The sequence below is a fragment of the Petromyzon marinus genome, chromosome 25 (assembly GCF_048934315.1).
Source record: "Petromyzon marinus isolate PM22_M1 ecotype Great Lakes invasive population chromosome 25, UKy_Petmar_22M1.pri1.0, whole genome shotgun sequence".
NCBI classification, from domain to species: domain Eukaryota; kingdom Metazoa; phylum Chordata; class Hyperoartia; order Petromyzontiformes; family Petromyzontidae; genus Petromyzon; species Petromyzon marinus.
In genome coordinates this window covers 8,410,715-8,433,726 of record NC_133691.1, presented here as the reverse complement: position 1 = coordinate 8,433,726, position 23,012 = coordinate 8,410,715, and the positions used below count along the sequence as shown (strand labels likewise).

Below are 23,012 nucleotides of genomic sequence, written 5' to 3'. Positions count from 1 at the left end.
CATTTCACGTCACTTTCTTGAAATGATGCATAAAGGATAGCTCGTGCACTGTGTGTGTTCTGCAATACAGAGTGGAATTACAAGGAGCACCTATTCACATACAAAATTACCAAACATGTCTAAAAAAAAATAAGGTTGTGAATGACAACCATAATTCAAGTATTTACCCACCATGCAAAATTATCAAAACATTGCCTCCGTAGTTCAGTTGTAATTCACGGGGGAATAGTGGCACATTTAGTGAGCACCCTGCACTGTAACCCTCGCGACCTGAGTTTTCTGGCCAGAGGTAACATCAGTGGCGAGTGAAAGCTTCACTGTGCCCCACATCCAACCTGCACTGACCAGCATCGGGAAGTATTGTCAAAAAGTCCCCATGACTGATACAACATGGGGAGGCCTTCATCCATCTGTGGACTGACAAAGATCTGTAATTTATTTTTACAATAAATTATTGTAAAATTTAAATCTATGCCTTAATACAAAAATAATAAATACCATTAAACGTCCTCTGTTCTGAGCTCATAGCAAAGATGCCTATCACTGGAAAGAAATAATATAAATTATGGTAAATAAACATGGGACCTCCTTTGCCAGTGTCAAAATATAAGAGGTTTTTCCCCTTTTTTCTGGCAACAAAACAGATTTTAAAACACCTAAGTGAAATCATGTCTGCATTAACCACAGATACTTGTGGTGAAAATACAAACATAAAACATGCTCTGACAGAATATGCATTGTCTTTGAAACTGATTGGTCCACACCAGAGACAGCTTTTTTTAGAGCCTCGTCTCACACAGTGTTAGACCAGCGGACGCCAAAAATCCTTTGGCGTCCTCTAAAGAAAGCTGTCTCTGGTGTGGACCAATCAGTTTCAAAGACAATGCATCATACACTGTCAGAGCATGTTTTTTTTGTATTTTCACCACAAGTATATGTGGTTAATGCAGACATGATTCCTTGCACAAGGTTTCAGTTTGGTGATTTAACATCTTAACACAAACTGTTTTGTTGTCAGAAAAAGGGGAAAACCTATTCTTATGGTAAACTAGCTGTACTACCCGGCTTCGCCCGGGACTTGGATTCACCACGCCCGGCCGCCTTTGTCTCCCCAGTGGCGATGTTCACACACCACAGCAGTTACTCGTTTGAGGCTGAGTCGACCTAGGGGTGGCCCAGGGCCAGTTCAAATAATCGTCACTGGTGGTGGCCGTGAGCGGGAATCGAACTCGGGTCGCCGGGTTCGTAGCACGGCGCGCTAACCACTACACTACAATGCGTTACGCTTCCACATGCGCGGGTCACGTGACAGATTTGACGTCACAGCTCACTTGCCATGCAAAAAATCTATGCATTATTGAGCTCCCCCCCCCCCCCCAAAAAAAGTGTATTTTTATACTTTTTGCATGGTGTACAGTCTGGAAAGTACCCACATGGCAAATTTCCAGTTTGTTACATGTCGGGAAGTACGCTAAGCATTTTGAACAGACACACACAATCACAACTTTGCCTTTTATATATATGGTAAATAATCTTTAAACAAAAGGTAAAGGTGCAGCAATGAAACTGCCTGCTCACGACACTGGTGGCAGGAGGGCCTCCACAAGAGGGAGCTCTCGGAAGCCCTTCGAGAGTGCACTTGGCCTACTCTTCCATGCATTCAGACGTGGCGAACCCATTGATGCTGCTGGATGGACAGTCTTCGGCACGGGGGATTTAAGAAACGCTTTGTTACAACTGCCACGCCACGAGTTTGAGTCGAACCAGTGACGACTGGACTGTGTGGTAACCATTACTCCACGACTCTGGTAATTAGCACTGTAATTTTGGGGAAATCATTTGAAAACAATACCGTGTTGTTTTTTTTAATTATCACCCAGTACTTGAGAACCGCCCTGCAGCACATGTTCTAGGAAATGCGATTAGCGCACAGCCTTGAGCGATAACAACTGTACGTAATGTAACGAGTCGTTGAAGAAATGCAAAATCGTGCTGAAAAAATCCCGCGATGCGCGGTAGGCGCCTTCCCATCGCACCGGGGGGGGCATCGCACTAGGGGGCATCACACCAGGGGGGGCATCGCACCGGGGGGGCATCGCACCAGGGGGGCATCTCACCAAGGTCATTGTATTGAGCCGGTCCGATTGAACATTCCACGCAATTTTTATTATTACAATTACAATGATTACGCCTGTTTACCCGGGAGAACCTCGCTCGATCTCGATGCTGTTTTTCGAGGGAGAGTTTTGCTCTCCCCGAAAAAAGTGTGCTGTTGCTGTAATTTGCTGACCCCGTGCCCATACCGCACATCTGTGAAAAAGGAGCTTTATAGCTCATTGGATTCCCCCAGTCTAAATAAAGATTCTGACTCTGCCCAGTTTTCTTCATCGGGACGAGGTTGCTGCTGTGTCATCCTAATCGAGTAATTTTCCAGTTTTGGGATATTTGGGTCAATACCGGCTACTTTGTTTTGTTTTGCTTACTATGGGAGGTAACCGGAAAACCCAGAGAGAAGACCCATGCAGAACAGGGTGGGCGGGGGGGAGGGTGCAGAACATACAAACTCCACTCAGGAATCGTAACGAGGCGCTTCTCGTCGTGAGGCACGATGAGAAGCGCCACCACCATGGGGACCCGCATCTGCTCTTGCACAACAACAACAACAACTATTCTCACCGCTCGAGCAGCCCTTGCTGGTGGTGCCGGGGTGAGCCGTGGCCACGGCGGCGGCACTGGGAGGGGTGGCAGAGCGAGACGCTGCGGGGGACGTCTTCCCCTGGGGCCGTGAGGCCCGCCGGGGAGCATGGGGGCTACCGGTGCCCGAGGGACGATCCGACGGCGCAGCCTCACCGCCAACGGTGTTGGCGTCTGATGGGGGTGGGCGGGGGGGGGAGGGGGACACGAGCGTCGGACATCGAACTCTGATGTGCAGGTTCATGGCGCAGCACGCAAACTACAGTGCATCTAGACCATGAGAGTTTCTTGGTCTTTAGGGTTGCATGTTTTTTCTCTGAGTGTGGCTGAATAAACACGTTCCGTTGTTTGACAGGCGGTGCAAATGTAGAATGCCCATTATTTCTGTCTTAGGAAATACTATATATATAAAAAAGCATGATTATATTTTAATATTATTATTTCAATCCCAGTTTGGACAAAAGCGGAGCACTTTGGCGGGAAATGTAACGTTTTCTGCTCCAAAACTCAAACGAAATCTTTTGTGAGACGCACAAAGTGCATCCAGTGACTTTGCACGCCACTGAAAGTGCCCGGAGGTCCCTTTTTAAAACCCTGGGCTCAGCTTTTGCCTGTCCTGCAGCCACCTCGGCTAATTTAATTGCTGAGCCTCCGTGAAACAATTTCCAAAGGAGGAATCTTAATCCTTAAGATCCTTTTTGAAGGGGGCACAGTTACAACATCCAAAGCATGTGGATTTATACAGCGTCTAGACACAAGTGACTCTTAAGTCGCCGGACTAAAACAGCGCGTGACGTGCACATTGCCTGGCGGAAGGTGAGATACATATAAAGCTATATATGTATCTACATATAAACAACACATATATAGTATGCATATCGTAGACAAGAGGCAGACAAGAGGCAGTCTCAGTCGTAGGCAGAAGAGAGGAGGAAGGCATTGAGCCTGGACTTTAACAGGACCAGGGAGTCGACAGCACGGACGGCCGGGCGGCGGAGTACTGCATCGTGGGGGCAGCAAAGGCGAAGGAGCGACGTCCGAGCGGAGGTCGACCGGCGAGCCTCGACAGCAGGGCCCTCCGCTGCTGGATCGGAGTGCCCGTCACGAGGAGCCGAGCGAGATGAAGGGAGGGGTGGGCGGCTGCCGCGCTCCAACCGCAGACACCCGCCACCCCCCCCCGGCTTCGAGCGGCAAATGATCCCACCGCCCGGCCGGCAAGCCACTGCCCCAAAATGCGGCGCGGAAGCATTCCGTGAAGCCGCAAAGAAGCCATGAAGCCGCCGCCGCCGCCGCCGCGAAGAAGCGGCGAATAAAAAGCGTCGAAGAAGCCGCCGCGAAGCCGCTCACCGGCAGGCGCTTCCAGCGGCGCGGCCGCCTCCGGCAGGCGCGGTGCCACGGCACGGTCGGCGCGCTCCCCGCCCGCTGCCGCCCGTTTCCTCCGCGGGTCGCGCAGCCGCGTCACGCAGCTCAGCAGCTCCCAGGCGGCGCGCCAGGGGGGCACCATCCCTCCCCCTCCTCCCAGGCAGCGCCGGGCGCCCGCGGTCTTGGGCTGCTGCTGCAGCTGCTGCTCCTGCTCACGGCTCATGCTCCCGGGCCACGTGCAGCTTCGATCCTCTCTACGCGATGTACACAAGACAGATTTATGGAGGAGATATAATATTAATATTATACCGACTGCTTATTTACATCATTACTTTGCGATTCCCTTCCCCGTACCTCCGACTAGCACGGTTGGCTATGTACGGCGCGAAATAAGTTCAACATACACACGTACATACGTACATACGTCGTGTGTAATCCGAATTGAGTAGCTTGAGTCACTGGTGTTTGCAGGTAGGGGGTGACGCTGGCTCTGGCTCGGATATGTTCCGTGATGGCAGCAGACACCGGCGGCTAGCGCGTTGGTCACTGTGGCTCAAGCAAGCAGCCGTTGATGTCTGCAAAGCGCCGCATAGCTTGCATGTTCACAGCACTGTCCCGTTGAGAGAAAATGCTGTGCCTCTACATTGTGAAGCCAGAAGTGAGTCTGCCTTCATCACGCGTGGTGTTTGAATCAAACAAATTTAAAGAACCCTCGAGCAGTTCGCTTTTGAATTCGCGCAGTAATTTCATCGTACGAATCTGGCGGATGCATTTTTAAGAGGCCGTGTGTGCGTTAAGGGTGTGGGAGGGGGGGGGGGACCAGGAAAATTAAACCCAATCAGGCGATGAGACATCACCACTGTCTCAAGGCTGTCCCCCACAGCGCCAAGAAAGCATCGCATTACAACGACGCTTACATGACCGCTGTTCTCATTACACTCCACGCTGTTTACCGAGCAAAGCCTCACAGAGGCTCGGCACTCTTTCTTATCAGGAGGGCATTCAAAGTAGGAGGCTGTTCTGCGTAATCCCAATTGAGTCGTTTTCAGGAAATTTTCTGGATCATACTTAGGGTTCCCGGTCACTGATTGCGTTTTGCTTTTGTCAGATAGCATTTTTTCGTTCCTTTTATTGTTGTTCATAAAACGGCGTAGTCGTTTTTTGTTGTTTGTTTGTTGTTGGCGTTGTCGACCGATTCCCCTTTCGCTGTGACGTGTGAGGCACGCGTACCGATACTCGCCGCCGTGCGTGTCGCGCCCCGATTTTGTCACCAACATCTGTGCTGTATCACATCTGCACCATCACAGGACGCCCATGAGATAAGATTCTAGCAGCTCATTGGGCCCTTTCTGCCGAAACAAATCAAATCTATCTAAATCAATCTACAGTGTCTAATTTGAACTATGATTCCAGCGAGCTAACCGCAGACACACGCCCACTCACCCATTCGCTCACCAACTCACCACACTGCAGGTCACAAGAACACATACCCACTCACCCATTCGCTTACCCACTCACCACACTGCAGGTCACAAGAACACACACCCACTCACGCATTCGCTCACCCACTCACCACACTGCAGGTCACAATAACAGTCACTCGCTCACCCACTTTCTCACTCACTCACCACACTGCAGGTCACAATAACAATCACTCGCTCACCCACTTTCTCACTCACTCACCACACTGCAGGTCACAATAACAGTCACTCGCTCACCCACTTTCTCACTCACTCACCACACTGCAGGTCACAAAACTTCTCCTACCGCTTCTTCCCTCGCACTGCTCCACTTAGGAATTCCCTCCTCCCATCACCGTCTCATTGTTTTACCAAGGGCTTGTAATAACCTTGCCCAATTCAAGAAACGTGTTGACTCTAAATCTTTTATAACTTTGATAGTGCCTACCGTGTGTTGCTGGCACAATTTGACGTTTTGGGTCACAGTTGCTGACCTGTGCTCAGCAACTGCATTTAAAAAAATAAAAATACCTGCTGTGAGCCGGAGTAAAAAAACTTTCCCCCGGACCACGAAGGAATGATCGTATAACAGCGAAAAATTGGAACACGTGTGGAATTGATTCTGAGGTATTTGTCGAATTAAGGGAGTATGGTACATGCCCTCGCAGGGAGGCACAGTCATTAATCTGCACACCAATGTAAGTCAGTGTTGGGTGTCCCCACAGGATTTCTTCAAGCCATATACGAATGTGGAATTTCCACGCAATGGCTCGGGGCCACCAATGGAGATTAAGCGATGTGGCGAGCCCTCATTTCATGACGCGATATTAATACCTGAGGTTATATCGGAATTTTTGGACTTTGGGATCATTTACATCATGGCGTATGTTCACGACAGGCCGAGCGGTAGAGCGGCCGTAGAAGTTTGTGGCTCAAAGCCCTGCGGCCGCCCCGGTAAATACTGCAGGGCGTATTAACCGTAAAACGTCACGCGCCATCTGTTGCGCAGCGGACGTTCAAGATCCCGCGATGCTATTCAAAAACACAATTAGCCGTGCGTGTGCTGTCAACGTCACAGTCAAAATTTTCCAAATTTGAAAAGTCACAAAGCAAATTGAGAAACACGCGTGCCAATCGTCACCCCTCCCCCCTCCTGCAGAACCCAGCAGGACCCTCCTGAGAAGCTATTAAGACTCAGAGAGGCTTCTGTGGGTAAATAACTGGCATTAACCCGATCGATAAGTTATCCACCAATCTTTGTCCTCCAAATGCATTGGATCACTGGCATGAGCTACCGAAGCTGGCTTGTGTACAACGTGCGTCACACATCACAAGCTGCTCCTGCCACGCAGTCCTCTGCCCGCCGACCAGTGAAGACAGCGGGAGCGGTTGTTCAGTCTAGCATCACGTCATTTCACTGGGCGCTCGTTGGCCGCACTTTCGGGCTGGCTATTGTTGCCAAGATATCAGGAATACCAAGTAACGTTCAAGGCAATGGAAACTGGCAGAGCCAAATGCTTTATTTCCCCAGCTATCCTGTTACAAAAAATGTAATAAAACGAAGGCCACGCATGCAGTCAGACAACCTGCACATTATCAAGCAAACAACAAGGACGGCTACACAGGCCAAATAAGCGAGATGTATGGCACGACAGCCGAGCTGCAAGTCGACTCATGAACAGAATATATAGCTAATCAACCTGCCAAACGGCCAGCCAGCTTACCAACTAAGGCTAGGTTCACACCGTGCCACTTAGTGAAGTAACGTGTAACACTCACCCACGCATCGCTGAAGAGATCTCACGGAGGGGGGGGGGGCGGTAAGGTCAGAGTGCCGCTACATCCGACAGGTTCACCTGACCCCCATCACACGTGACCCGTCGCTTGAATAACAGGTCACGTCGCCTGTTTGCACTGCCGGGTGGACAGAGGCAGTCTGGCTCTGGGATTTGATCAACTCGCCCGGCACTGTTCTCACCCGCCGCACCGGGAGGTCGAATCCAAGCGGCGACCTCCGGGTCGCGAGTCTGGCCCGGGCACCATCGCGCCGCGGTAGAATCCTCACCTAGAGCATACTGTATCGGACTGTACGCACAGTTTGAAAGCGCTTTGACGGATGAATGTGAAAACGGAAATGTCATCAATCTTCATCGCAACAGAAACCCAAGCAAACTCCGCATGTTTTACTTGCAGTGGGCTCGTGATTTGACGCGGTGACGTACGGATCAGTCAAGACCACTGTGGAGGCCTCTTTGAAAAGGGACACGCATGTTCTCCTCCTTTTAACCGGAGGGAGGAAAAATAAATGGTTTGCTGCGCATGCAATCTGCCAGTGCAATGTTTCCTGTGCTCTTCTTCACCTTGGGCTCAAACGTCTATTGCATTTGTTCGGCCAAAGTTAATATTGTCTCTGGTCCAGGGAAACCGCAAGTACGTGGCAGTCATGCATATAACCGCCTGCCCTAAATGCACGCGAACAGTATTCGCAGTATTGGTAGTGTTGGTAAATTAAATAGTATTCAGCGATTCTCATGGCTCTCGGTACAGATTTTTTTCTTTAGTGGTCCATTCTTCCTGATATCCGATTTTAAACTCCTGCCACCGTTTGTTTATCCGTCGCCGGGTTTAAAGTGTTTATATGCAGTGGCTCTGTTCGCTCTGTTCGCCTCTCCATCCGTGACAGGCACGAGGCTCCATGATAGCGCTCGTGATGATGAGCCGACGTGAACAAGGATTCAGTCTGAAGCCGAGCCACTACTCGGGACCCGCGCCCTGGAGAAAAATCAGTCGAACCACGGCACAAAAAAAAAACACACTGCAAAATGTACGCTTGATCCGAGTAGCAAACGCCTGTCCCATATATACCCACGCGAGCTTAAAAAAATATACACATCCATTGTGCAAAGTCAAGGTTGGCGTGATTGTGTAAATACAATGCAGACGCCTCCCCCAGGGTATTCAAGACTTTACACACAATGCAGAAGCTAAAGGTGCAACCCTGCGATTGCTTCCTCACCCCACTGCTGGGGGACAGCCCTTCCTCGATTAGAGGGCTTATTTTGGTCTACTCTTCCATGCTGCCCGGATGTCTTTGAGGTTGGCGTAACCCCCTACACGTTTTACCCCACGATTATCTTGAAAAATTTTTTCCCAAATAAAACCTTGTGACTATACTTCACATTTTCAACTGCTGTGCACACAACTAAGAGCTTGCAATGTCTTTATAACCGTTACAAGTGTACACGCTATAACGCCTGTAATGCACACGCCATTAGTTAGATAAAAAAAATAGTTTAAATCATCTCGTATCAATGCCGTGTCGTAAATCACTCGAATAAAACTTTTGGAAAAGCACTCATTTAATTGGATAATGGTGTAGAGAAGATTGCAGCTAATTATTGACAACATTACTTTATGAGATGGTGGTGCTAGTGGCATTGGTTATGTTGAGGATGGTGGGAAAAGGTGGTAAGTGGTATTAGAGGTGATACTGGTGATTGTGATGTTGGTGGTGATGGTGGTGTTGGTGATGATGGCATGTTGGTGGTGATGGTGGTGCTGGTAATGAGCATGTGATGTTGGTGATAGTGGTGCTCGTGATGAGGGTGGTGATATTGGTGATGGTGGTGCTGATGATGAGGGTGGTGATGTTGGTGCCCCAACAGTGTTTAGGTTAAATTCGGGATCTGTCTTTGATGTTGAATGGGAAGTGGTGGTGTAGTGGTTAGCGCGCTGCGCTACGAACCCGGCGATCAGAGTTCGATTCCCGCTCACGGCCACCACCAGTGACGATTATCTGAACCGGTCCTGGGCCTCTACTAGGTCGACTCAGCCTCAAATGAGTACTTGGGTGCAGTGTGTAAACATCGCCACTGGGGAGACAAAGGCGTCCGGGCGTGGTGCTGACCACCCACCCCCTTGTGTGCCGCGACAGCCTTCATAGGCGCTCGCTTACGGCACTTGCCCCAACAGTCTGTTAAGGCTATACGGCGGATCTTTGTCTTTGATGTTGGTAGAATAATGTTGTTCGTGTTAATGATATTGTAGTTAATGGTGGTGATTGTGGTGATTTTGTATCGGTGATGTTGGTGATGGTGGTGACGCACCATGTGCCAATTTGTCACCATCGCTACCACGTCGGTCGTCTTAAAATATTTCCCTTTGACCCCGACGCTCCCATTGGTGGCAGCAGGCTTTGCCTTCTTAGCGCTGGCGAGTACACCATTTTCCATTTTGGCGAAGAACGCCCACATTCAAATGTTTTCCTTCTCCCGGGTGATTTCGGAAATTCACTGGGGAACATTTTTTTCACTCGAGAGCCACAATGACGACCGTTATTCAGCTGAAAATTCCCCCAAAACAAAACGGGCCACTGTGTGCGCGAGGGCACGTGGCTGCCGTGCGCGTGCTCATCTGGCCGATTACTCGCTCGCTCGCTCGAAAACGTGCGCACGGCCTCTTTGTCAATACGCTGCTGGAAGGAAGGATTCCTCGTGTTGTGCCAGTCACGGGGGTTGTTTTGACCATACTTCGCCACGCAGCTGTGGTGGGGAAATCAAACTCGGGCGGCACCGCTCCACCGCATCCACGTCCCCATGTCAGGGGCCACTTCGTCCGGAGGACAACCGCTAATGACTTCCCCTGAAGTGGTACTTATTTTATCGAGGTATGACGAGAATGAGTCAACAAAAACGACCGGATTTATGTACTCGCGACCTTCCACTCGGGCAATCGAGCACTTTCCCTCAAAGGGCAACTCGCATGAGAATGAGAGGCCAGGGATGTTTTTTTTTTACCCCACCTTGTTAAACATCCCAAAGGTTAATGGTTCTGTTTTCTTCTGGTGCGGGGGGGGGGGGGGTTGAGGAAAGGATAAGAAATGATCTCATTCCATTTAATTCACCATCACTGAAGAGCCACGTGACATGCGCAAGGCACGCACACACAGTCACAGGTTGAAGAAACTCACACGGTGTATCCTGCAAAAGCAGCCTGTGACCAAATCACCGAGTGTGCCCGATCTCGTCACACCTCGCAAGCCAAGCAGGCGTTGAGCCTGGACGGTGCCTGCATGGGTGAGACCACCGTGCACGGCGGGGGTTGATTCGGGGGTCTGCGGAGCCACCGAGTGAGGGAGACAGGGGCCCCGGACTGCTCCTTGGTGGTTCAAGTTGGCACCGCCCGAACATTCCATCGACGTTGTTTTCCTCTCGAATGTGCCTCGTACACAGATGTACCTCATTTAGCCTAGCGTTTTGCCATTTTTTTCCCCTCCACGTAAAAATGCATGTTGTACTGAATAAGGAAGCACGCACGCCCCGGCAACACCCCTGTTAAACCATCTCACCGATGTGCAAGATATATGCTGTATACAGGACACAACTCCATCAAGGAACTTGCCACAGGGATGCTTAAATCTCCCGGCGCGGCGGTCGAAACAACAATTTTAATTTGTGAAAGTCGCATTTCACCCGTAGATCCCAATGCCCACGTTTCTTACCCCCATCCCCCGCTTCTTTGTCCACTCGGCAGAGTGAATGGGTGCCACCACAGCCAGGCGATCAGCAGGTTGCGTGTGGTGGGGTAATGTGTGGGTACTCCAACCTCTTACAAGATGTTTGGCCAGCGAGGTAGGGTAAGGCCAAAATAACCTCTCGGAGGGCCTGTCTAGAGCTCCGTAGAGCGGAGGTCCTATCTGCCAGCAGTGGCGTGAGCCAGCAATTGCAGGGCTGCACACCTTGACCCGTTTTACCTACCCACAAGGTAATTCGCTGTTAACAAATGCATAAATAAAGGCTGATGTTGAATAACAAAGAGAATACGCGTAAAGGGGTGAACTTCAGCGTGAAAAATACAGTGGTTTGTGGTCGGAACAAAATCCGTTCGTACTCTCCAGTTCAGAGAGTACCACTCTCATAAAGCAATGAGAAGGGAGCCTCTGGCAGCTGCTCTACGGACACTCACGCACACACGCGTACGTTTATGCGAATGTTATTATCGTATAGTACGGGGTGAGCCAATGACTTGGAAAGATCGGAGTCGATCACGGCAAGAGTTTAATGTGCTCAGGTACAGGGGGTTGCAAGGGGCACGAGTTCAGGATGGAAGGGCCAGGTTGCCGAGAAAGGTCAGAATCAGAATATGTATTTTATACCGGAGCAATCCGATGAGCTATGCAGCTAGTTTTTCACAGATGTCCAGTATAAGGGTACTGGAGTGGAAAGTTGCGGTGCAGTGACCGAGGTTGATATCTCGGGCCCAGAGCTGGATAATGTTTAGAATGGACATTGAAGGTCCCGTGTCACTTTTGCCACAGCTGCCGCATCTATTAGAAAGAAGCGATGTGGTGGCTGTGACTATTTATGAACTCTGATTTTGAACCTTATATTTTTTTTGACAAATGATTCGTACGTAAAATTGTGATGTCATTCACAACCGCGGTGGAGTGGACATGCGACATCGTGGTGCGATTGCTCCTTGCCGCGATGCAACAGGCCAAACATCAAGTGCGAGTATCACTCATTGCTACACACAAAATAATCGACTGTGATAACGTATTTATTCAAGAAAAGTCTCACAATGTTATTTAGTATGTATGTTGGGATGTGTGTGATGGGCAGTGTATGTGTGTCATGTGTGGTGTGTGCGAAGGGGGGTGGGGGGGGGGGGTGGCGGCACAGTGGTTAGACCACTAGATCGACTCAGCCTTAAGTAACTAGTGCGGTGTGTAAACATCAGCACTGGGGGAGACAAAGGCGGCCGAGGCGTGGTGTTGACCACCCACCCACCCTCGCGTGTACCATGCCGAAATTCGATGAGCACGCTTGGCTATGTACGGTGCGAAAGAAGTTCAACATACATCCATACATACTTCAGAAGTACTCGCTAACAGCATTTGCCCCCAAACGTCCGTTAAGGCGCTACCGGGGGGGGGTCTTTGTCTGTGTGTGTGTATATTGGTGAGCATGTGCGTGCATCGGACGGCCATGAGCTCATATGAATCCGTCCCAGGCATGCACACCTGCACCAAACACGCGTGGACCTGCACACCAGCTGATGACGCACACGGCCACGGGGGCGAGATCGAGGTGATAGGGAGGAGAATAGATGAATAGATGTAAAGAGATGAGGATGATGATGATGACGTCGATAGTGGACGTGATAACGCCAACATGATAACAAGACGATGGCAATAGTGGAGTGGGGTTTTTTTGCTGTTGCATTTTTTCACACGCCAAACTTTTTGAGTTTATTTGCTGGAGAGATCCAACGTTCAGCGTTCGAGTAAACACAGAACATGACAGTATAGGGTACTGTAGTAACGATACAGTACCCAAGACGATACTCCACACGGCAGAGATTCCTTGTGAGAACACTGTGTCATTTAGAGGCGCATAGTTTCGTTAATTATGTTAAAAGTTAAAAAAGAAACGGCATGTCCTTGCACTAAGAGCATAACACGTACACGTTTGCACCCCCCCCCCCCCCCATTCAAAATGGGTTTGATTTATAGAATTTCCCGAGTTATATCTTGCAGCTCAAGACTGCGCAAACTCACAAAGCGTTATCAGGTTGTCACCGCGTTATAATGACACATTACACAAACAAACACTGCCCATAGCTTTCAAGTATTTATTTTTAAAATATAACAAATTATTCACCCAAATGTAAACGCACACCAGCAGTGAGTGGTATGAGTTTCGAGCCCCGGTCACGGCTAGCGTCAGTGGTACGTCGAGTGATATCTGAACCGGTCCTGCAACCCTTCAACCAACCCCGCGCTGACCAAAGTGGTGAAGTATGGTCTCAAAACCCCCATGACCGACACGGGTGTGGAAAAGCCTTCACGCAGCAGTGGATTTATGACGGACAGTAAAGTATAACAATTACAAAGACCCTACGAAGGAAACTTGTAGAAACATAAATGTGCGTGTGTTTTTTTTTTAGAGAGAGATGTTAAACATTTTTAAGGGGACAGACACGAGTGACGTAAATGCGTTAGTACCGACAGCAGCAGAGCGCATAACAACAAGAACATCCATACATAATAATTTGAGGTTGGCAACGTCACGTCGACTGGACACGTAACGAGAAAACAAGAGAGTAACTCTGAATGTGTGTTTTGACTGCAGACAATGGGCAGGGTACAAGAAGCAATTTGAACATTTGGATGCAAACTGGGCGCATCGAATCGCAGAGTTGTGGTCCGTAGCACAACACATCAAGGCAGCGGTCACCGGAGACTTCTAAAGCAGAAGCAAAGCCCCGATAGCCCACGTCTTTGAGTAAGGACACGGGGCACACAGAGCGGGAGAGGCAGAGAAAGAAGTACAGGGTGTTTTAAAAAAAAAAGATGGACCCGATTTGAAATCGCTATATCTCTGAAATTGGGTCCATGTTTTTGAAACACCCTGTATAACAGAAGCAAAGCCACGATAGCCCACGTCTTTGAGTAAGGACACGGAGCGCACAGAGCGGGAGAGACAGAGAAAGAAGTACAGGGTGTTTTAAAAAAAAAAAGATGGACCCGATTTGAAATCGCTATATCTCTGAAATTTGGTCCATGTTTTTGAAACACCCTGTATACCAATTTTGACATTTAGACTCACGGAGTGACCCATACTTTTACAAAATGAGACACAACGAACCCGTACCTGCCAACCCATACGGTTTACCCAGCATTCTGGTTCAGAGAAATTGAGTTTTCAGGTCCATACAGCGTACAGCCGTTTCAATACAAGCAAAACAAAAAACGTGTCTATGTGTTTCTCCCTTGTGATGGGACGTTGTGGGATGAACGTTGAGATTTATAATGGCACGCAGGGTGACCAATACGGTCTGAATTGGTTTGTAAAAAGGTAGGCGCTTATAATGGGTTGACAGCTTTGCAGTAGTGTATAGAGTAGTGTATAGTAGTGTAGTGTATAATAGTGTATAGTAACATACCTGTCAACCCATACGGTTTACCCCGTATTCTTGTGCAGGAAAATTGAGTTTTCAGGTCCATACAGCGTACAGCCGTTTCAATACAAGCAAAAAAAAACGTGTCTATGTGTTTCTCCCTTGTGATGGGACGTTGTGGGATGAACGTTGAGATTTATAAGGACACGCAGGGTGACCAATACGGTCTGAATTGGTTTGTAAAAAGGTAGGCGCTTATAATGGGTTGACAGCTTTGCAGTAGTGTATAGAGTAGTGTATAGTAGTGTAGTGTATAATAGTGTATAGTAACATACCTGTCAACCCATACGGTTTACCCCGTATTCTTGAGCAGGAAAATTGAGTTTTCAGGTCCATACGGCGTACAGCCGTTTCAATACGGGCAAAAAAGTGTCTGTTTCTCCCTTGTGATGGGACTTTGTAGGATGAACCTTGAGATTTATAAGGGCACGGGGTGGCCAATAAGGCTCACTTGGTCTGTAATAAGTTAGGGCACTGATAAGGGGTTGACAGGTATGAGAACCCGATGCAATACAAATGAGATGATCAAAGAGAAAAAAAAAAGACGAGATAAATACTATACTGTATATACGCTTTTCTCGAATCGATTGGCAGCACTGTAAATCGATTATAGTTTTGTAGCCCTCTCATCCACTGCTGGATGACAGCCGCCCCGTACACTGCGTGGGGCTGCTGTGTTCAATTTGACCATACTTCACCACGCCGGTCAGTGCGGCACTCTGTAAAAGGGAGGTATGGCCGAGAATCCTCTTCAGGTGTCACTCTCCACCGACGTGGTCCGTGGCTGGGAATCGAACTCGGTCGGGTTCTTAGCGTGCCCAGTGCACTAACCGTCACGCCACCACTCTACCCGCTGTTCTTCACAACTTCCCGTCGCAACATCATTTGGTATGATCATCATCGGCCATGGTCAATCCACCGCTGGATGAAGACCCCCCCCCCACTTGCCCGCGCCCCCCCCCCCCCCGAAACAAAAGAACCGTGGGTATCTCCAAGAATCCTGCGATGTAATAATCCCCACCCAGCACCTGCACGACGAGCTGATTCCATAGCTCAATCTCATCGAGGGACGTGCTTCGTAACGGACGCGTTTCGGTCATTTCTTCCGAACCACTGGCGGTGGTCATCCCTCGCTCGCGAGCGACGTGCCCTGCCCCCTAGCAAGTTCACAATACTTTAGGCTAATGAGTACGGCATGGTACAAATGAAACACTGTTGGGTAAACAGACGCAGAACTCTAATCGTGTTATGCGACCAGCAACGTAAACGCGCGCGCACACACAGATGCGCACGCACGTGTGTGTGTGTGTTTATGTTCCGCTTCAAAGAGCGGTGGCGCAGTGGTCAGCACGCACTCGGCTAGGAACCCCCGCGTGATGAGTTCCGATTCTCACTCACGGCCAACATCGGTGACGAAAATTCGAACCAGGTCCTGGACCTCCCCTAGGTCGACTCGACCTCACATGAGTAGTACCTGTTGCGGTGTGTAACAAGCATCAGCACGGTGTGGGGGGGGGGGGGGGGAGACAAAGGTGGCCCGGCGTGGTGTCGATCTTAATAGGTTCTTGCTAACAGAACTTTCCCGAACAGTCAGTTCATGGCTCTACATGGCTTCTGTGTATGTGTACCGCTGCGTGCTGTACAATAATATTCGAATTACGTCTATCAGCACTGCACGTGGTACGATATAAACACCAAAATGTTCCCAAACTCGTTGCGTGCAGTCTGTATGACGGTTGGGGTCGATTATTATAATTATTATACGTGTCAATGAAATGGCCCCCTGCTATAGCATTACTGGGGTTCAATCAGAACCCGATTTCGCCGGAGTCTTTCAGGGTCACGCAGGGCAAGTAACGTCACACCAACAAACGCACAACACTCTCGACGTTTATTTGTGTAATAACACATGGCGGTACGCTAACAGATACCCGGCTAAAAAGATCATTGAGAACGCATGGATAAATCAGAATCATATTCCAAAGTCTTCGTACATCTCCCACCGATCCACCCAAGGCCGTAGCCATGGAGTCAACATTGGGGAGGACCAAATCTTCCAGAAAAAAAATCTCAATTTTAAAACTAATTTCCTGCCTAAAATATTTAAATTCACTAACACGTGGGATGGATTTTATTTTTCGATTTAAAGCTTTCGTGACTGCAAGGATTCATCTTCTTTGGTTCTTTCTACGTGACTTTACCGAAAGAACCAAAGAAGACGTGGGATGGAGTTTTTATTTATTTTTTACAATAATGTCTAATGGTGTATTGTATTACATTGCTCTGTTTTTTTCTTTTTTACCTTTTCTTGTTTCATTGTATCTAATGGCAGAGATTAGGGATTAATAAAGTACAATCATAACCACAATCATATAAACAGAAATACATTTTATAGCAATATATTTGGGGGGGGGGACATTTTGAGCATATTTGAATATTTGGGGGGATATGTCCATTATCTTTTTATGTCCCCCCCAATATATTATAATTACGGCCTTGGGCCCAGATTTAATTTATGAAGGTGCCATACTGTCTGCTGATCTATTGTTGGTTATATTTACCACAAGCACGCTGATTGTTTGATATATTATATAGCCCATATATTTGTGTCTAACAAGGACCCACATCTAACAGAAGACGATCCTTGAGTATAAAAATATGTCAGTTCACCAGATGAGCCACTGAATGTCAAAACCGGTCCGGAGTTTTGTTTTGAACCAATGTTGCTCAAAATTACGTACTCCCAGTAGGCCGTGCGCCTTATTGGATGTGTTAAACTACTTTTACTTTTCATTAACGTGCTCCACTGTAGGTACGCAGACACCACTGTCGCACTGCAGCACAGGCAAACCTCTCTGAATGCGGGGGGTTCGCTTCCTGGAAAATGCCGTGTTGGGCAAAACCGCGTTCGACAAATAACAGACCTCGTGGGAAAATTAGGGTTGCGTTCCCGAGTCCGAAAGGATCACCCACCCCACCCTACCCTCCCCCCTCTTTGTTTCACGACTGGAGGGCTACACAGTGCCGGATTAAGATAGTGCGGGGCCTGTGGCATTATAATGAGCCAAGAATGTTTGTCTTCTTTGGTTCTTTCGGTAAAGTCACGTAGAATGAGAATAACATAATAAATTGATAAAATAAAATAACACAATAATATTCTCACGACGTTTCGGCCACAACACAAGCGGCCTTCATCAGGTGAAGGGACGAGACTGTCTGGTAGGAATGTCTGTGCGTCCCGCGCGTGACGTCACTCCGTCGACCAGCCCCCCTCATTAATAATCATGAACAGGTTATGTCCTCCACATGGACCTTCCTCATTAATAATCATGAGCTGGTGACGTCACTCCGCATTGAGAACCCCCCTCATTAATAATCATGAGCAGGTGACGTCACTCCACATCGAACAGTCCCGCTCATTAATAATCATTAACAAGTGACGTCCTCCAAATGGACCCCCCCTCCCATTAATAATAATTAGCGGGTGACGTCACTCCACATGGGGGGCCAAGGCGCCTCCCCCCCCCCCTCCTCGGCGTCAACTGACAACCCTCACTACAAAGGCAGAACACTCACGTCATCACGTGATCTCCGTAACGCTGTTGAGACATCGAAGTAAAAGGGACGTCATAATGAACAAGGGATTATAACCTTTAAATGAAATAAGTCTGTGTCACCGCGGCCCTACAAATTCCACATGAATCTCGCGTCCCGGTCTGCTTTTCACTGGCAAGTTTCAGATTTACTGCCCGAAAAAAACCCACATATTAAAACACAAATTTTGTCCTTGCATAGTAAAGTACAGTAATTGTATTTTTTCATTTGCTATACAGCCAGATAATTCGACAAATAAACACCCAGCCGTTCGTAAAAATTGAAGGCAGTATAGTACTATAGTAATAGAGCAAGTGCAAAATCACTGAACCGGAATTGATAGCTAGAAAGCATGTAGCGCGGGGCCCTTAAAAGTGCGGGGCCCGTAGCTACTACTACATGTGTAGTTACTTGCGTGCTGCTGGGATAAATGCGGCACTGGGGCCAGATGCACGCGGCAATATGAAAATTTGCGTTCGTTGTGCCGTTGCGCGCGTGTTGATGATAATTCGTCATGGAGGCGTCCGTCTGAACTGACGACCTCGATGAGTGTAAGAAGTCAAGAGGCGCACACTACGGCAATGTGTGAACGTTTGCGTTGCGTCGCCGTGTGCAGTGAGTTGCCGTTACATTGTCACGCGAACACAAAAAAAGAAGCCATACGCAATGAAACGTACGTACACACGCAAAAAAAAACGACGCACGTGGTCCATAATTATACATCGTTTTCCCAGTCGATTTCAGTCAGACACACCTGACGACGGATGTAGCAGCGCTCTCTCTCGGCACAACTTTTCGACGCGGAGATGATCATCATCTGGAGCAGCCAAGCCAAGCCGCGTAGTAGAGCTGAAACATCACTCCCCGTGCTCCGGAAACCCCCCCCCCCCAATTAGGGTAAACCCGCGTATAGCCAAAAAAACCGCGTTGGGCAAGGGTTTTTCTGTATTCAATCACCTGTTGAGAAGAGGGTCATTAGAATTCAGTGCGGTATCATCTATACGCGGATCACCCTGTAGATCTATGTACAATCCACTGCCAGACGAGGGCTTTAGGACGCGGTGCGGTTCGTGGGGGTTATTTGACCGCATGCATCAACCACGCTGGTCAATTCTGGCACGCTGCAGGGATAGGGGTCGCGTCTCCGGGTTCTACATCGTGAGCGTGTGAAAAAATAATAAATGTGACCGCAAAGCACACGGTGCTGGCTTGTGGCGCTGGCCCGCATTTAAACAGCACGCAAACCTCTCCCGGACTGAGACATCCGTTGCAGTTAGCAGGCACTCAAGACACAGCAGAAGACACCGCATTATAACACAAACACATCTACACTCTTTGGTTCTATTCGGTAAAGTCACGTAGGTAAAAAATAAAACAACAAATTTCACGACGTTTCGGCCACAACACAAGTGGCCTTCATCAGGCGAAGGGGACCGTGCTGTCACCTACGTGACTTTACCGAATAGAACCAAAGAGTATGGATCATTGGAGTCACGAAAGCTTCAGATCTAACACAAACACATCTCTGCGTGCAGCCTCGTTCGAACCGATCGGACACGTGGGTTTGCGCAGGCAGGACAAGTCGCTGGAATATGAAGAAGGGACGATGGGCAATAGGGAAGGGAACGCGCGTGGAGACGGAGCGCTGACATCAGATCGCTTGCGAGGCTCTCGCGATGGAATGGTTAAAAAAAACACACACACACACCCCCCCCACCACCATCGCACGCAGGGTGACCGTCAGCGACGGCCTCGCATCCGTCCAGAGGTGGAATGATCATGGCCGATGATTTGTTTTTTTGTTACGGCGATCCCACCACCATGAACAACTTGTGTCACTCGCTACTCGCGCGTGACTTCCAAACGTGGCCACCCCCCCACCACCACCGCACAACGCCGTAGAGGGGAGGTTAAACACAGCACACGGTGACAAGGGCTAAACTTCAAGACGCGGAGCTGTCCTGGGTTGAGCTCCGGAAAATATTTCCCGGGGGAGTGTGTGGCGGGGGGGGGTGTGCAGCGACAGGGGCACGAGGGGGTAGTATTGGGGAGGGGTTACCCCTGGAGATATTCCATGAAAAAGACATTACTCCTTGGATACAAAGCAACCACTTATTTCAGGTATCTTACATCCAGTTTCCCGTCAAAAGCTCTGGCTTTACTTACTCACCTCCTCCACGCTGGCAGATCACCCACTCCCCCTCTCCCCCTCCCTCCCTCCCCGGATTCTTGTGTCCAGGCTTCGCCGAGATCGTATTCCTGATGCTCCAAGGTGCGGGCAATCACGCGCAGTAGTAGCGACACTCCCTCCCACAATCGTTTTGACTCCTTTGCTTTTAAAGTAATTAACCGAGAGCTAAGCCCATCAGATCAGACCTGCAGACAACCACTTGCAAGCGCAGCAACACAAAAGCGCTGCCGTAATAAGACGCCTCGTGTTCAATTAGAAGACAAGCCACAGCAGCTGCGGTTTCTCGCTCTCTCCCATCTCGGATGATGGCTGTGCACGCGTCACGTCCACATCGGAGCTGTGCGGATCCCACAACGTGCGGGCCCGCACGCGCGCGAGCCAACTCGCACGCTACTCACGACGGCGCGCGCGGTCCCCAGCAGCTGTTCCCACCGCCCCGCCCACTCCCCCAACACCACGCCCCCTACCGTCCCGCCGCCCCCCCCCACACTCGCTCACGTTACGCCCACCGCCACGCCCCACTATCGCACGTTACGCCCACTGCCCACGCCCATTCACACACGCCACGCCCCCCCCCGGTCACTCTCCAACACCACGCCGCACTTGCCACCGCCCACTACCCCTGCTCCCCTGTTCACACAAGCCACGCCCACCGTTATAAAAGCCCCGCCCACGCCTGCTCAAGCTCCTCCCACGATTATGTAGATGACCCCTCGTCGCCACACCTACCCGTGCAGACCCCGCCCCACTCCTCACCAAGCCCCGCCCCTCCGCTATTTTTAGACCACGCTCATATTAGCGACGCCCATAAACCACGCCTATTTTCATAGCCACGTTCTACTGAGGGTCTTGGCTCGTTCCAGATTGGTTGAGTGCTGCAGAGCGCTTCCTTGATTGGCCAGAGCGCCCCCCGCCCTCTTCTCCGCAACAGCTGGCTTGATCTGGCTCCTCCCCCCCCTCCCGCCATGCTCTCCATTCACACGTGGCAGTGATCTTGTGTTTAGAGCTTCTTGTGCCATTTGCAACATTGCCTTTGTTTTTATTGGATATACAGTGTCAAATTATGGTTTAAAGATAGCATTTGGCTTTTCAAGACCCTTCTCATAATAGCCTTGCTCAATTCAAGAGACGTGTTAACGCTTATCTATTACACCTTTGATAGTTCTGTTTATTGATGCCCGTTGAAGTTGTGGGTCTGTGTTTCAGCAGTTACACTTTAAGAATTGTAATATTTCCCATCTGCAGGTTGGCTCTGTTATCTGTGAATTTCCACATTTGAGAAACCAGACCCAGCCCAAGTGGAAAACCACACTTGAGCAATAACAGATCCCTGCCATCCATAATTTTACTGATAGATTAATCCAGCACAATACAATGTGTACTTAATAACACCCCCCCCCCCCCCCCTCTCAATGTGACATCTCAAGATGCCGTTCAAATACTAGGAGCTTGCATTAGACGAGATGTTGCACATAAACAGTTCAAGAGGGTCGCTCGCGGCAGCTTAGAATCCCTGGCCACTTCGCCAGAGCGATAATTATGTTTTTTGCGTACTTTCATGAATAAGAGGACTTGATTAGAAACATCATGTTATCTGCAATTTTGCGCAAATGATATCGATTTCAGGGAATATTTTCATCGAGATTGGGCTCGTGTCATGGCCCAGTGGGAGTGCACCACTGGTTCAGAGATGAGATCAATTTAACTTCAAATCCAAGCTGATTTTGTTTAACCAGGTGACCACATTCAAAGAGGGCCAGGATAATGGAATTTCCAACAGTGACCTGGAGCATTGGTCTGCCAGAAGGGGGCGATGATTGCAATCTCCATATATATAAAATGCAAAGTTATGAATATGTGTCTGTTCAAAATGTTTAGCGTACCTTCCGACATGCAACAAACTTTAAATTTGCAATGTGGGTACTTTCCATACTGTACACCATGCAAAAATTATAAAAACACAATTTTTTTTGGAGGGGGAGCTCAATAATGCATATATTGTTTGTACGGCAAGTGAGCTGTGACGTCAAATCTGTCATGTGACCCACGCACGTGGATGCATAACGCATTGTAGTGTAGTGGTTAGCGCGCTGCGCTACAAACCCGGCGACCCGAGTTCGATTCCCCCTCACGGCCACCATCGGTGACGATTATTTCAACCGGTCCTGGGCCCTCCCCTAGGTCGACTCAGCCTCAAACGAGTAACTGGTGTGGTGTGTGAACATCGTCACTGGGGAGACAAAGGCGGCCGGGCGTGGTGAATCCAAGTCCCGGGCTAAGCTGGGTAGTAAAGCTAGTACAGTATAATTTGCAGTTCATTTTCATAATTGGCAGATTTGGACTCTGACGCCAGCACACGACGGTCTACTCTTGCGTATGACGTAAGGGGATCTTTGCGTCCACTGTTGTGATTATTACAGCCACAGTAATAATCGTGGCACTTAACACAGTTTGCCCGATATAATGAAAATGCCACACTGCCGGTGAGATTCGGAAAGTTTAAGGCAATCCAGAGTTTTTCTGCTTAAAATAAACTGCTGTAACATAGTAAACCAAAAATAAACTTTTTATCTAATTTTCGCAGGTAAGGTCCCCTGAGCTATATATGGCTATTTTACAGAAACGACGTGGCCACAAATGATTAGCTTAATCAAGTGGTGTATCGGGCGGAAACGTATTGCAGCCAAATACTCTAAACTCATGTTTATAAATGTCGAGGGAAAAAACCAAGGAGGACCCAGAGCATATTC

At 49.0% G+C, this 23,012-nt stretch overlaps 1 protein-coding gene across 2 annotated transcripts in view; it reads right to left on the bottom strand.

Moving 5' to 3' along the window:
• Positions 1-20,696, bottom strand: part of LOC116945800 (uncharacterized) — a 28,126-nt gene extending 7,430 nt beyond the window's left edge. The window contains exons 1-3 of one of the 2 annotated variants that reach the window (XM_076069672.1): positions 20,242-20,696; positions 4,042-4,310; positions 2,677-2,868 (exon numbers count right to left, since the gene is read on the bottom strand). In XM_076069672.1, the coding sequence (XP_075925787.1) occupies positions 2,677-2,868; positions 4,042-4,279 (430 nt within the window). In that variant the 5' untranslated portion in view covers positions 4,280-4,310; positions 20,242-20,696. Of the gene's footprint in view, positions 1-2,676; positions 2,869-4,041; positions 4,464-20,241 lie in introns of those variants that run through there. The other variant, XM_032960334.2, reaches the window with a different exon arrangement.
• Between the last annotated feature and the right edge of the window lie 2,316 nt (positions 20,697-23,012).